The sequence below is a fragment of the Rhipicephalus microplus genome, chromosome 4 (genome assembly GCF_043290135.1).
Source record: "Rhipicephalus microplus isolate Deutch F79 chromosome 4, USDA_Rmic, whole genome shotgun sequence".
Taxonomy (NCBI): Eukaryota; Metazoa; Arthropoda; class Arachnida; order Ixodida; family Ixodidae; genus Rhipicephalus; species Rhipicephalus microplus.
In genome coordinates this window covers 202,428,900-202,444,807 of record NC_134703.1, presented here as the reverse complement: position 1 = coordinate 202,444,807, position 15,908 = coordinate 202,428,900, and the positions used below count along the sequence as shown (strand labels likewise).

The 15,908-nt window shown below is 41.9% G+C and overlaps 1 protein-coding gene across 6 annotated transcripts in view; it reads right to left on the bottom strand.

Moving 5' to 3' along the window:
* The window catches only part of Hr3 (nuclear hormone receptor 3 ROR-beta), a 181,984-nt gene that overhangs the window by 57,184 nt on the left and 108,892 nt on the right, over positions 1-15,908 (bottom strand). For all 6 annotated transcript variants that reach the window (XM_075893943.1, XM_075893944.1, XM_037423644.2 and 3 more), the window contains one exon: positions 3,316-3,457. In XM_075893943.1, the coding sequence (XP_075750058.1) occupies positions 3,316-3,457 (142 nt within the window). The remainder of the gene's footprint in view (positions 1-3,315; positions 3,458-15,908) is intronic.

Sequence of the window (15,908 nt, the reverse complement as noted above, 5' to 3'; positions counted from 1 at the left end):
GTGCAGTATGGAGTGTGTTCCAGTTGGGGTAAATAAACTGAATTGAAAAGCTACAGAGAAAAATGGCAAGACTAATTTTATCGTGCTACTCTCAAAATGACTTTATTTCTGAAATGCTTTAGTTGTTTTAACTGCCTACGCTGGCTCAACAACGGAAAGCTTGTCGACATAATTTTTTTTGTTATAAAAAGGACACCTTAATATTAAAACTAAACCTTAGCTTGTTCCCATGCCGATGAGCAATGCAAGATCGAGCAATCAACTTGTGTTTTTGGTTCCAAAATCTAACCTTGATGTGTATGCGTATTCTTTTTTCCGAAAGATAAAAAAATGGAATCATTTGACAGTGTCTGTACTGATATCGAAAAGCATCGAAAGCTTTGAAGAGTGCTTTAAAAATATATTGTAACATTAAGTGTTGCTAGTATTGTACGTACATTGCACTGTTCCGAAATTCATCATGTAGGTATTTTATATTACACACTATGCCACCATCACAATACCTGTATGCACGTTTTCCTACAGCATTATTTGATCTTTTTTTTTTCCGTTCTGAAAAATTATGTATTTTTTTAGTTCTGCCTTCATTATAATATGTAGTATGTACTTGTTTTTGTTTTATGCCAACATTTACTGTGCCCACCCTGATATGGCCATTATGGCCAGTAGTATTTAGAAATAACAAATAATAATACAAAGGCACAACATGCAAGAGAACAGAGACGCCCTGCCAACCAATCCAAATTGTGCAAATGTTTTTACTGGCAGAACTTGGACACTGCCCAGTATGTGTGAGAATGCCGCATGTGTCAGCAACACAAGTATGCAACTGAAAACAACCGACTATGCAGAGCGCGGCAAGACGATCCTACACTCGCCCCCATCATTACCAAAACTCAAGAAGCACCTAGGGTGACCCCCTACAGGATGGTACAAGGCATAGTACTTGAGCATGTGACTACCAACAGAGACCACATTGTAGGGCCAGAAAGCGTCAAAAAGTCAGTTTTGGCATCACGGTACAACGAAGACAGTCACGGCTATACTTCTCGAACGCTAAGAAAAATCAAAATGCTACTTTTGGCATGACATGAACCGCGACGTCGGGGCCTACGTGCGTGGATTACAAACGTGCCAAACATATAACGCCAAGACTTGAGTGCAAGCAGGTTCCCTAAACCCTATTATGCCAAGGCGGACACCATTTGACACAACGTTGGGCCAATTCATACTGAGGATCCCAACAAGTATTCCATAACAGCAGATATGTCATGACAAGATTCATCATCACGAGTGCTGTGCCAGAAAAGCTGAGAGAACACGTTCTGCACTTTGTCGATAAAGATACCGTATTGACATTTAGAACACCAAGAACTGGGGTGACAGACAACAACAGTCTTCCCTTCACTAGTTGCAACACATTACTTCATGAAGGGTATCAATCACAGTTTGAGCGTGCCTTACACAACTGAAACGAATGGTCTTGAAAAACATCTAAATACAGAATTGCTATCAGTGCTCTGAAAGAACCTCAATGGAAACATGGACCACTGGAGCGAATACCTTCAAGAAACAACGTTTCATGTTAACAATCAGCCACACGTTGGTAGACACACATCTCCATTACAATTACTGTACAACTACACTCCTTATCGAATCATCCCCGTTGAGCTATCAAAGCAAATAGAGCCTCAAGACCAAGCAGATGAAAAACGTGAAGAAGCATCGAACATGCTAACCTGCACGAGTACCACTACAAACAGACGTTTTAGCATATGTGACGAAGTTTGCTACCTCAAAGGGTCACGACCAATAATGTCCGATGAACCCTACATGATAACAGGAGTTGGGAAAGAGACATACAAGATCTGTAGAAAGGGTACCACAGGCTTGCAACATCCAGACGATATAAAGTCTTTCTGTGTGCAACCCAGTCAAGCCAGTTTCAAGTTGACACAGTTGTAGACATATGAACAGACAACTCTACAACTGCCAGATGACCCTGCACAAGCCACTCATGCGCGAGTAGCTACTGAAGACCAGCATTGACTATCCCGGATTAGCATAATGTAAGGTCGCATTATTCAGGAGTCTAGCTGTGTTAGACATTTACAATGGACAGCTAGCACCACCTATCATGATATTGTGAAACTATTAGGGGTATGTGAGAGCAGCCATGCTCACAAAGAAGCAATCACGAATTCCGTTTGAATCCTTACTAAACCTATTTCTTTTCAATGATCAGTCCTGTCACCATGCGCACAACCCCTGGCTCCGGCCATTAGGAAAGGAAATTCACCGACATGTAAAGAGAGGCTGAAGTGCATCTAGTGGGTGCTCCCAAATCATGTAGAGAAGCTTTCTGCTGCTCTAAGAGGCAGGAAACACTCCCATTTTCGCCGTGAAACACGAAAAAAGATATGCGTGCAATGTGGAATACTTTTCTCAATTTTCAGAGTAAAATATAAAATTTGTGTCGTAACCAAATTAATGTTACTAACATCAGGTGAACTTAGGAAGAAAAAGAATGTAACAAGAGCTCATTTTCCTTGTTAGACACAACCTAATGAAGCCAACCGACAATCACAAAGGAGATTACCATTAGTCTGTTAACTGTAGTGCAGTTATTATGATATGCATGTGAAATAAAGAATCGTCAAGCTTGTGCCAGTGAGTAGTCTGAAACCTACCATATTTTTATGATTTCATCCAATGTCTTATCATTTGGGCTACTGCAGAATTCGTCCTACGACCCAATTTATTGGGTATTTCTGTGAATTTGTGCACTCCTAGACATGGCAACAAGCGTAGAATACTCATTTTTTTTGCCAGGCATGGTCAAGTAGCAAGTTATCTCTTTATGAGACGAAATCTGACCTACAAACCCTCGCATGCTACACCCGAAGGCTCACAACATCTTGTCACATGTGCAAGTGATGAGAAACAAATGCATCGACAGCACAATGACAATTACAGAAATGAATAAACAATCATGAAAATGCAGGTCATCAGCTGAAAGAAATGTGATGGAAACATCAAGGAGAGAATAGTCACATGCCTTTCTCGCAAATGCTTTACCAAGCTGCATGTGTGGTGTGCAATTGCTGGCTTCAGTTACACTTCCGTTCCAAGGATTTTTCATCTTTTTGAGCCCTGATCTTTTCCTGAACTCCAAATTTGGCCATGTGTGTTAACCCAATAATGACACTGCACAGGCTAATAATTAAATATATTATACACTCAATAATACAGGATGAAATTTATCTCGTAACATGCGAACACACCATGGAAAAGAATGACCAAAACGGCGCATACCATCTCGAGACATTCCTAGTGCCAGACACTTTTGTAGTCTGCAGTACTGGCATCGGTTTCTGTTGACGCGATCAACGACACAGTTTTTTTGCCGGGGGCACTGGTAATTCACGACGCTTGACTGGCTTCTCCTGAAGAAACCCTGTGACGAAGAAGAGGAAGGCAAACTTCAGCACGAGCACCTCAATTTGTACTCATGATTATCATAGCCATCACAACTCATGATCACTCAAATAAAACCCTGCGAAATCACACAATGTCAAACAAACGTACTTGAAAAACAAAAACAAAAAAGAAACCAAATAAGTTCAGGCAGAATCTCCCTTAGGAGTAGTTTAAGAAACGCACGAGCTTTGAAAGTACTGAACGCTGGGCGAGTACTTGGTAATTCATAGCTTCAAAAGTGCTCAAAAAGGCGACAAGAAATAGAGAAGGCGCACGCACACAAGCGCAGAATAGCAGTTGAAAGTTTATTGAAGGATACACATATATAGCTAGCAAAAAAATATGACGTCAGAGATTAAGAGGTTGGCAGTGAGATAATCTATCTCTAGTTGATGCAATGTCACCGAAGGCCTCACAACACACGTGTCACCATGGGTAACACTTGCGATCCCTGCAATGTAGGCACAGATTCGACAAAGGGTGGGCCTTCAGCAATTCCCTGTGATCTATTAGTCGGCTATTAAAACATCTTTCAGCTTGCCCAATATAGCACTTACCACATGAGAAGGGGATAAGATACACCACACCCATTCCACATTCAACAAACACTTCCTAGTGACTGACCTAACAATCACACCACTTTTTTTCTTTGCCTTCAATTTTCCTATCCACCACTGCGCAGACTCGGCCCAACTTATTCCTCGACAAAAAAAACACGTTAACATCGAATCTGTTTCCCACAATTCATACAGTGGGAGAAGGCATGAAGATATGGAATGCACATGAAAGGCAAACCTTTATCGATTCCCATTATGTCCACCATGTCACAGGGCGGTAATGACATGGTGAGCATAGTGGGCATCAACAGCTTCTCTAAGTTTTGATGTGTTTGGATGTTGGCGCGATGCTTTTGTTCACTGCAAGCTTCCGAATACCAGCTTGCGCGCCATCTCACCTCAACTCTCCACCCCCACCCCTCTTTTGCAATACTGTTTTTGTCGCCCTGTCTAGAGTCTAAACACATAGGTGCCTTCGCCCGAAACTCTGTCGCCGAAGGTCTGTAGATCAGCGCAGCATACAGTCATCCACAATGAACTGTGTGCACTTTCCCTCCGTGCAGACAGAGAGGGAATTTGAAAACATTGGTTCTGAACCCGCATGAAGCAGGAAAGCCCACATAACCATGGCCGCGGCGGCGCCTCCCTGATCCTCGAAGCGACGATTCACACCGAATAAAATTAACATTTGCTATGTTCTAAGGTGGGAGAGTCCCGGGTGATGCCACCGCGGCGCTTGTTGGCAGTTAGAGAAGCACTTTCATAATGCACACAGGCTTCTATGTCCAGCGATTCACGCTTGAGCAGCTCATGTTTATGAAGCACGACACCATACATAGTTACGTAGACAGCAATCGTTTTATTCCACTCTTTCTTTTAGAAGAAAACACTAAGGGAGCCATCATTCACACACAATTCAAATTCTAAAACTCAACGGCAAAGCACCCAAGTGGCTCCCAACATTTCGTTGCAAAACTTCAATGTATTAAAAACAAAATGAATCTTTCTTTTGCATTTTCTACTGCTTGCGACCTTTATTGCACCATTTTGAAAATCAGGGCAACACTTGAGCACTTCTTATGACGTCAACCTAACAATGAGGGAACTAATGTCCAATCGCCAAACGTTTTCGAAAGATCAGCTGTTTGAGAGATTAAGCCCAAGAGCTCAGACGTTCCTGAATCTCGAGCTTACAGCTGGTCATCCCGTACTCTCAGTGCTTCGAAGTGGGATCGTTTCATTATCATCATTTTCTTTTTTTCTTTTTTTTTAACTTCACTCTGTTCCCACGATTCGGCACTTGTCTGTGTTTGAATCGCCAAGTAAAGAGGACATTAGGAAAGAACGTATTTTGCCACACCCTTTATAATTACTAGTATGAAATTATGCTCAAATTAGTCATGCAGACATAAGTACATGTGCTATCAAAGTCGGAGGCCACAATGCATTCTCTAGGTCAACCTTTAGTTAGCCAAAGCCAAAGGTTGGCATCGTGCAAAAGTGGAAACAATACGCCAGTTTGTTAAACAGAAGCCGATTCATAAGTTGGTGCACAAACAAATGCAATTTTCCAACAGTTACTTAAGGGGGAAACAAATTATCCCTGCAAGTTAGTTTTCATTGACACCCTTACACCAAAGTGGTGAATACTCCATACACGGCCTTATCTTTATCTCACGAGTACCTGACACACGTAAATAACCTTTGTGACAAGGAAGACATTGCATACTTGCGCGCAGGCGTGCACAAAAATTTCTCCTCACCGCACCCATGTTTGCGAAGCGCGCTTAACAAGCGTGAGGGCTCACGAGCAGATCAGCCCAGTGTTATGTATATGAAGTAAAGGCGCAGGGTGCCCGATCGCTGGTGGAGCACTGTCCTACCTGATACCAGCAAACCTAGAGTGTTTTGTTCCCCATTAACCAAATTTTAATTTTTTCGATATATTCATGACCTCTCCGAATGCATGGCAAAACTGCTTAGTCTTCTGAAGATTACTTTTGTCCGAAGACTGCAGTCATGGTGTTCGTGAAAAATGGCGGCTTCTTTGGAATTATGCGAGGAAAAAAGAGAGAGAGCAGAAGATACCGAGTGCACCTTAACTACGATAAGCTTGTTATCAACGGAAAGACGTTCGTGTGGGACAGCAAAATGAACTAACCCATCCCACTTCAAGCATATGCGCAATCTTAAGAAGCTACTGACATAACGTCACTCATCACAGAACCAGGAGAATCGAGACTTCGAACACAGGCCGAGCACACCCCCTTTTTTTGTGAACTGTCGGAGTATTAACAATAAAGTTGACGTGTTTGCGTCCCTTGTAGTGGATACTCAAGCAAAACTTATTATGAGTACAGAATCTTGGCTAGACAGTGCGATACCTGATACCGAGATCTTCCGACATGGCTTCACTGCATATAGGAAATATAGGAATCGCCATGGTGGGGACATACTTATTCTTGTTGCGAACAAGAGGACTAGCGAGAAAATTTCTTTCCATAATTCAGCCGAAGTATGCAGTTTGGTGCCGCGTTTTCTTACCGAAGGGAAATACTGTTGCGTTTGGTTGTTTCTATCGTCCACCAAACAGTGGTGATACTCCTATGACACTGCTTTCGGAGATGGTACAGTGAATTGCGGACAGTGTACTCCCAAGTGGACATTTCAATCTACCAGATTTTGGCTGGATAACCAGTGGTACACAGAACAGATTGTCAGTGTATACTTCATTTGGTGAATTCTTGAGAGTTTTTGGCTTTTGTCAATATGTGAATGTTCCCATGAGACATGATGCGATTCTGAACTTAACCTTATGTAATGACCCATATATTGTTTACACTGTGTTGGTTATTCCTGGTATAAGTGACCATAAGGCCATTCTGGCTGATTTAAACATAAAATGCCGTCAAGTAGCACAGATAATATCGCGGTGGACACATTTTTCTGTATGAATATGGTGACTATGATTCTGTTTGTGCAGAATTAGAGTTGTATTACCCAACATTCTTGGTTCTGGCAGAAAGACGTTGCTCCTTAGCGCTGTGGTCTTCTTTTCATGATAAGCTACTAAACACAGTTGAAGCTCATGCACCAAACAGAATACTAAAGAAGAGAACAAAAAAAAAACCTTGGTTTAATGCCGATACTTGCAGGTTAATTAGGAAAGCATGGATTCATACAGAAAATTTTGCAAAATGAGTACCGCATTAAATGAACAAGAGCTGTGGAATGCAAATCTTATGCTGAAACCAGCAATAAAGACAAGAAAGGATTCTTTTTTTGCCCAGCTAAGTGATAAGTTAAAGCGAAACCGGAAAGAGTTCTGGAAGTATGTGAAACAAAGTGGAAAAAATGATACGGGCATTCCTGCTCTGAAGAAAAACTTTCAACAAATTTTTTCTAATAAGTTTTTACTCAAAGCACAACTGGTGATGTGGAGGCGCTCTTCAGTCACGCAGCATTCCATGAAAGACGTAGAAATTGACATTACTGGTGTTGATTGCTTGTTACGGCAGATAGATCCAACTGAAGCAGTTGGATCGGATAACTTATCACCATTTGTTCTTAAAAACTGTCATGGCATCACTGTACAGTACTTATGTGTTATACATGAAACTACACTAAATACTGAAATTGTTCCACATGACTGCAAAGATGCAAACAGTTCATTAATCAGGTGATAAAAAGCTCATCGAAAATTACAGGCTCATCTCGCTAACAGCAATTTGCAGTAAGTTATTTGAACACATCATATACAGTGAGAAGGTTAATTACCTGAAATCCATCAACTCCTTCACTCTATCTCAGCATGGTTTCAGAAAGGAACTTTCATGCATAACTCAACTAGTCGAGTTTCAACATTACGTTGCACAATCTTTTAACAGTGGCACTTAAGAAGATGCAGTATTTCTCGATTTCTGTAAAGCCTTCGAAACCGTCCCACACAGTCTGTTAGAATTTCCAATGCTCTCTGCAGCAAACATAAACCTTAGATAAATAGTTACTTAACTGATCGACAGCAGAGCTTGATTGCTCGCAATCATTTGCGGCAACTGTTACGTCCGGTATACCACAAGGGAGCGTATTAGGACCTTTACTTTTCTTGATTTATATTAATTTCATAGTTGATGGTATTACCTCTCCCATTAAGTTATTTGCAGAAGATTGTATAGTGTTTAGAGACAATAAATTGCACAAGCATGCTGAAATACTGCATAATGGTTCGTGTCAAATATCAGCGTGGTGTCATAAATGGAAAATGAGTTTAAACATCCATAAATGCTGCTGTGTATCATTCACCACCCGTATTTGTAAACCAAATGCAACGTACGAAATAAATAATTCAATAATTAGCAACGAATCTTATTATAAGTATTTGTGCATCTATTTTTTTGACAATTTCAAGTGGAATAAACACATTGATATGACTGTGACAAAGCCAGGCAGAATGCCATACTTCATACACAGAAATTATAAGCAAGCTTCACAGACCGTGAAACAAACCCTTTACCTCATAAGACCTTTTCTAGATTATGCTTGTGTAATATAAAATCCCCACCAGCAATACTTCATTGACACACTGGAAAAAGTTCAAAACCAAGCAGCCACATTTGTTAGCAACAATTATAGTTCCTTTGCAAGCATCACAGAAATGAAACGAACATTTAAATGGAAGCCATTGGTGGTAACTGCAACCTGAAATCCTTCATTAAATTTATTACTATGAAAACGCCATTAACCCTCTTGATCATCTGTTCGCACCAACGCATGTATCAAATCCACGAGACCATTCACAAAATATATTAGAATACCCCTACAAAACCTTCTTTTTCAGTAGTTCCTTTTTCGTAAAACAATACAGTAATGAAACCGTCTACCTGATTATATCATTAATGAAACTGACAATGAATCATTTTTTTCTTCCCTGAAACAACGCCTACAATATCCCTACCAACAAGAATGGTTTGTTGCCTCGAAGCGTTTGGGTGTTTACAAATGTATGACCGTGACGTTTGTAATTTGTGTAGCTCACAATTATTGTAGTGTTTTTCTCTTAAAGGTGGTGGTGGTGTTGCAGCAGGCGGGGTTAGCCTGGCCTGCATGGCCGGCAATTGTTCCGCCTTCTCTTAAAATATTTTGAGTGCTCTTGTATTTAGTATTGTATCGATTGCAAACTATGCAGTATAATTACTCATGTATACCTCCCCTACGTAATGCCTTACGGTGATGTAAGTGAAGGGTAATTAAAATAAACAAATAAATAAAAATATGCTATGTTTACCATTAGCAAGTTTAAGCTCGAAGAATTAAATCATCCCCATTCTTCCAAACATGCTGACCATAAAAATATTATATATAGCGAGAGAACTGCTGCTATGAAATTTGGTAGGGTGGCTTCACTGCACGAGATATGCCACCAAGCTACTAGCTCTCGGCCTTGGTGATGCGCTTTGCGTATGTTCGCGATTCATAATGCATCATATGACACCATCTTAATTTATGGGGGCGTTCATTCTCAACTCAATAAAACTTTCAAGAAGGATTTCCAACATTGAAGAATCGCAGGAATGGAATTCAAGCGCCTTGCCATTCCCGGAGTGGGAATCCGAGAAATTAAAAAGAATGCAATGCGGCAAGTTATAACTTCCCGGAACCCTAACACTGGTTGTTAAGGCAGTTGCAAGAGGAAGTCTTCAGATTACGATCGCGTGCCGTCGCGAACATCGAACAGGAGCGTCTCGAAGCGGTTGTCATAGCGTGGACTCGCTGGTGGGAATGTTCTGCTTATCAGCGCTTCGGATCTTGCCACGAAGACCATTGCGGGACAGAGCTTTGCACTTCCGAGCAAACACGTTGTACTTTGAAACATCGGGCACCGCGGCCACGCATGTCGCAGCCGCGCTTTTTGCAATAAGTCGTTGCTAGGCCTAACTCCGCTCTGAACTTGGCGGGCAAAACTGTCGCGCTAGCGGATATGCGAAAGCGAAGGAGCCATAATGTGCTTCGTCGCAAGCAACGATCACATCGGTCGCCAGCTCCTTTGACCGCGGCATCTTGCGCATCGGTGGCGGACCCCGGCCAAGCTCGCCACGTCCACAGCGGCCAGCAATTTCGCGCCCCAACACGCGAAATCAAGCACGCTGCGCGTCGTTTTTTGGTCGCCGTAGCTAGGCTTAACTAATCATCAACAGGCCGGAGGTATGCGGCCTTTGTTTGGTACGTCGATAAAGTATGCCAAGCGATGTTTGAAGACAAGAGTTATTGAATCTGGGATGTCCGCTGTAAAGAAGTCCACTAAAATGTGTAGCCAGTAAGGTAGCTTATTGACCTCACATTTTAGTTAATTATATCCGAAAGTTTGTTGTACCAGAAGCTCAATCAATGGAGAGGTCGGCATGACGCCGCAAATTGGTATATGTAGTATCCGAATATATGTCGTAAGCGGATTCGTTGTAACGAGGTTATACTGTAGTACTAATTTAGAAGACAGACAATGCAAACCCTTAGCTTTCTAGGTGTCCTTTGAGCAGTCCGACGGATTACATGCAGCGGCCTCGAACACTTTTGAAGCACTCATTTTTTATTAGTGGCTTGCGCAGATAGCTGGGGATAATTTAACATGGGTTTAATATAGGCGTCAATATCAATGGTTTAGTATTTTAATCGCACAATAAAATAACTACATCGCAGCCGACCGCATCAGCGTGGCGCTCACCAGAACATTGCGGGCGCAAATGACGCGAAGGATGTTGCCGCCATATGATTGAATAAATGTAACGTTAGAAGCGATCGCGGAACAGGATCAAAACTGAGGTAACTAATTTGTTCTATTTTTCTTTTCTGTGCTTTTTCATCGAACCACAAACATACGCGGCCACAAAAAAAAAAAAAAAACGCTAGGCCTGCACGGAAGGCGCACGACAGTCGCAGCGAAAGCTAGAAGAGCGGCCTTTCAGAGCCTTTTCTAAGCCTTAATTGGGTAACTGCTGCAAGTGCAGACTAGCTCGCTAGATTTCGTGCCGACCGGTTGTGCCCCCGCGATCTCCGACGATAGCGCAGCTCTGGTCGACTGGGCTCCTCCTACGCCATCTCCTGACGCCGATAAGAGCCCTCGCGGAGTGGTGCCCCGTCCTCGGACTCCTGCAACCGAGTCCATCTTTCCTATCTCCTCTTTACTTCCATCGTTTTCTGTCGTCCCCTGTCCCTGCGCCTCCATCTCTCCTTCCTCTCCCTATATATATTTACCTTTAATACTATCCTTTTAATCCCTCATTAAACTCATATCTAACCTTTCCGACTGTTTGGTGCAAATTCTATCAAGTCAGATTGGACAAACAGTACAGACTAGTACAGAACCTGCAGTATTAGACATTACCAGCGATGCCACACAGCTACGCAATGCAGTGTTGGAAGAACTTTCTGCATCTGCAGGCAAGGCTAAGCAGTCAGGAACACAGGTGCACTTGGACCGACATTCGCCTCAGCCGAGCACAAGTACTGCTACAGATATGGAACTCGATATACGAACTAATAAACGTACCAGATCCCCTATCTTCACCGATCTCAAGTCCAAATCTAAACGGAATGAATCAGCTATTTCGCGTGAAGATGCTAAAAAGGGCGTGACATGCGCCTCTGCGGTGCGCTCAACACCATAGGTCAGTTGAGGGTACTACAGTGGAACTGCCATTCTATATTCTCAGCCTCAACAGACTTACATTACTTTTGCAATAATTTTAATCTTGATATTATAATTCTCCAAGAAACTTGGCTCACACCAGATAAAAATTTCCATCTTGCAGGTTTTCGTTCTTCTCGATTAGATCGCCCATCACGTGGTGGTGGTTTAATGATCCTTGTATCAAGTAAATTATGCCAAAGGGCGAATATTTCTTTCAGAATGTTAGACTTGGATTGTGAAATATTAGCATTAGACTTGTGTCTCCCCGGATACCACCCTTTTTCAATTGTAAATTGTTACTTCCCCTCCGGTGTGCAGAGTACGCGTTATCTTGACAGCGTTTTGGTAGCATGTAGAAATGAAATTGTACTCACAGGAGACTTTAATTCACATCATTTGTCTTGGAGTATAAGGACAGATTCTTTTGGTAGGCGACTGTGGGAATGGACTATTGATCACAACCTCTCCTGTCTGAATACAGGTCATGTAACATTTGTCCGAGATCAAACTAGCTCAGTATTGGATTTAACGTTTTGCTCCAATGCAATCAAGGTTTTGTCATGGGCTGTTCTGGATTCGGCGACTAACAGCGACCATCTTCCTGTAGTTTTTGACATTACTTGTCCAACAATAACTTTAGATCAGCCAAAACGCACATACATCAACCATAGCAACTTCAAGCCTGCCTCCGTTCTGCCACTTCCAAGCTTGGAAATGCCAGTACTAAGGAGATTGCATCCACGATTGGTTCAATCCTGGAGAAATCTATAAAAAATTCCGAATTTTCCATTTCATCGAATAAACGATCCTCCTCTCATTGGTGTAACGATGAGTGTACGCGCGATTATAGAAGACGAAAAGCCGCTTGGAAAAAACTTCTTCATAATCAGAGCCCAACAAACTGGAAGGACTACCAATTCGTTGCTGGTGTATTTAAGCGTACAGTGAACCGCGCGAAAGAAGAATACGACAGTAGACATTTTGATTGTCTTTATAAATAAAAAAATAAGCGTGCTTTGTTCGCTTATCTTCGGACAAGAAAAGTACTACCAGCACCTCTAACGTTGCAGTCATGTGTCTTGACGCCGGAAGAAATGAACACCTCTCTAGAAGACATAGCGCAAGGTTTAGAACGCCGCTTCACTGCTAATTTTTTGGCTATTCGGTCTATTTTGGTAAACTTGCATGAATTTCCAGAAGTTTCTTTAGCTGAATTGAGTCACACATTATTATGCTCACCGAGGACGGCTCCCGGACCAAGTTGGGATTACGAACTCTGTGTAGAAATGTTTATTCCAGGAATCGCCTAATCTTTTGCTAGAACTAGTGAATTATTCGTGAGGGAACGCATGGATACCTCCAGAATGGAAACTTGCCAAAATTGTATTGTTGCTAAAAAATGAAAATGATGCATACATGTTGGATAATATAAGGCCGATCGCACTGACATCAAACTTAGTGAAATCGGTTGAGAGAATCATCAATATACGAATTAATGAACTTATTACCATGAGGTCAATTCCAAGTCCCTGTCGAATTGGGTTCAGGGCTGGTTGTTCAATTTGGGATGAACACGTTGATTTAGAAAGTTGGCTTCAATGAGCTCGGCTACATAAAAAATATGCAGCTTTAGTTACCTTAGACATCGCTAAAGCATATGATACTGTGGAGCACTGTATTTTGATGGATCGATTAGAGTACCTTGACTTTCTATCATACATAGTAGCGTGGGTTCACAATTTTCTTGCAGACAGGAAATTTTATTGTTTTAAAGATGGGTTTTCGTCATCTACTCATACCCAAACGAGGGGAGTACCGCAAGGCTCGGTGCTTTCCCCGGTGCTATTTAATTTACTAATGAGCACCATTCCACGTAAACAGGATATAACAACTTATGTTTATGCAGACGATATCGAATTTTTTGCAATGGCAGATAACATTCAGACCTTATATGAACGGCTGCAGACTTACCTTAATATATTTGAGAGCTGGCTCGATGGCAACTGCTTTCTACTTAATCCGAGTAAATGTGCCCTCCTTGTTTTCTCGCTGCAATACCCTGTGAACATCTCTCTGTCTTACCATCATGAGGATATACTACAGGTAGAATCTGTTAAATACCTTGGAGTAATTTATCACACGTCACTTAACTGGCGACCTCATATCGAATATATCGCCGGAAAAGGTGTGCGGGCCATTGGCATATTACGTAGACTAAGCAACTACCGCATAGGAATGAGAAGAGACACATTGGTAATGGTATATAAGCATGTACGTTCGTCCCATTTTGGAATGTGGTTGTGTACTTTTCTCTGGAGTTCCAGCTTACAAGTTGCGGCATCTAATTCTCCTGGAAAGAGAAGCTTTGCGCTTATGCCTTGGCCTTCCCAAAACAGTTGCCAACAATGTGTTGTATCTCGAATCGAGGGTCCCTTCACTTTCTTGTAGAATTCGCCTTCTGACTGTTCAGACATTCTTAAGAATTTATGAATCACCATTACGACATTCAGAAACAGCCTTTATTTCCACCCCGGAATCATTTTTTGCTGCTAGATGGCCGCGATTTCACACCCCACAAATTATATTTGTGCAAAATTTACTGGAGCCTCTAAACGTACGTATATGCGACATCATGCCGAGTCGTGATAATTCAGCCCCGGTGAAAATTCAATTCGACGACATTTTTCCTAATAATGCCGAATTACTTCCCCATAATATTTTGGATGGTTTACTACAAGATCACCTGCGCCGTATTAGAACGAACGTTATTATTGCTACAGACGCATCGCAATATGACGAAAAGTCAGGGGTTGGTATTTTCAGGCCGATTTTAAATTGGATTTATTCCCTTCGACTACCCGATTTCATACCCGTTTTCGTGGCTGAGTTTCTGGCAGTAGTGCTCGCCTTACGCAAGTTAGATACAGCAATTACATCAGCTGTCATAATAACAGATTCTCTATCTCTCTGTGCGGTACTTTCTGTTGGTGCTGATAATCACGTAACAAAGGCGTTCCGTGCACTAGTACGGGCGCATTTGAGAAAAGTACGATTAGTTTGGGTGCCTGGACATAAAGGTTTGTTTCTAAACGAAATAGCCGATTCCTTAGCTAAGTCGTCAATCAGCGAACCAATTCTACCGCTCTGTCCATCATGCGCTTATGTGACTGCTGCTCGATTCCGCAGACGTACGCTTATGGAAGTCTTTAAATGTTCAGCCCTAACAAACTCTACAGAATATCGCCATTTATTATATCTCTGGCGAAGAGGCTTTTGCCGCACTCGAAAACAAGAAGTAGCTATCACGAGGCTGCGTTGCCGGGTACCAAATCTAAATTTCTATAAACAGAGGTCTGCTCAGGCACCTTCGCCACTGTGCGCGTCCTGTGATGAACTGGAAACAATAGATCATTTCTTTTTGACCTGCAGGCGGTTTAACACATCACAAAAAAACCTTTTAGAAATACCTTTACGTGGTATTGCTATAGACTTATCTGTGCCTGTCATTTTATCTTTTGGAGCTTCCATTTCTGGTTTCTCTAATGCGACAGTATGCGCGGCCGTCCGGGACTATATTGATGAAACTAATAGGTTGACTAATTAACCAGTTTCATTATCCTAACATGTCCACATAATTATATACATATAAAATCAGATTATTGCTCTATTCTAAGAATAAATTCGTTAAAGTAAATATTTGTATGCATTACATTAATTACCACACTTTCCTAGGCTATCGGTAAGCTTTGTTATACCTCCATTATTCCAAATCTGAACAGTAATTTTTAAAACCACTCGATTCTTGGCCAATCCCCCATAGTTGGTATGCGCCTCTAACAATAGATGAACAACAAGACCCTCCAGCGCTTCGCCCCACTCACCACACTCACTACGGGGGTATGCTGTGATTTTCATACATTGGTGTAGATGGTTATGCTAGGAGCTGCTTGACCCGCCTTCTGTTGTGCAATCGGACGTTCTAATACCCGTCGAGTTTTCTGCCATGCTGGCCTTATTACAAGCTTGAACAGCTCCATCGAAAATAAGGTGGCTTTTTAACGTTCGGCCTTCGACAGAATAACAGCAAGTGAGCGCATTCAAAGAGAGGAGAAATAACGAAAGCAAGTGCCACAATAAAAGATGTCACAGGGATCCCATGTTCAATCTACTGAGAAGTCATAACACAA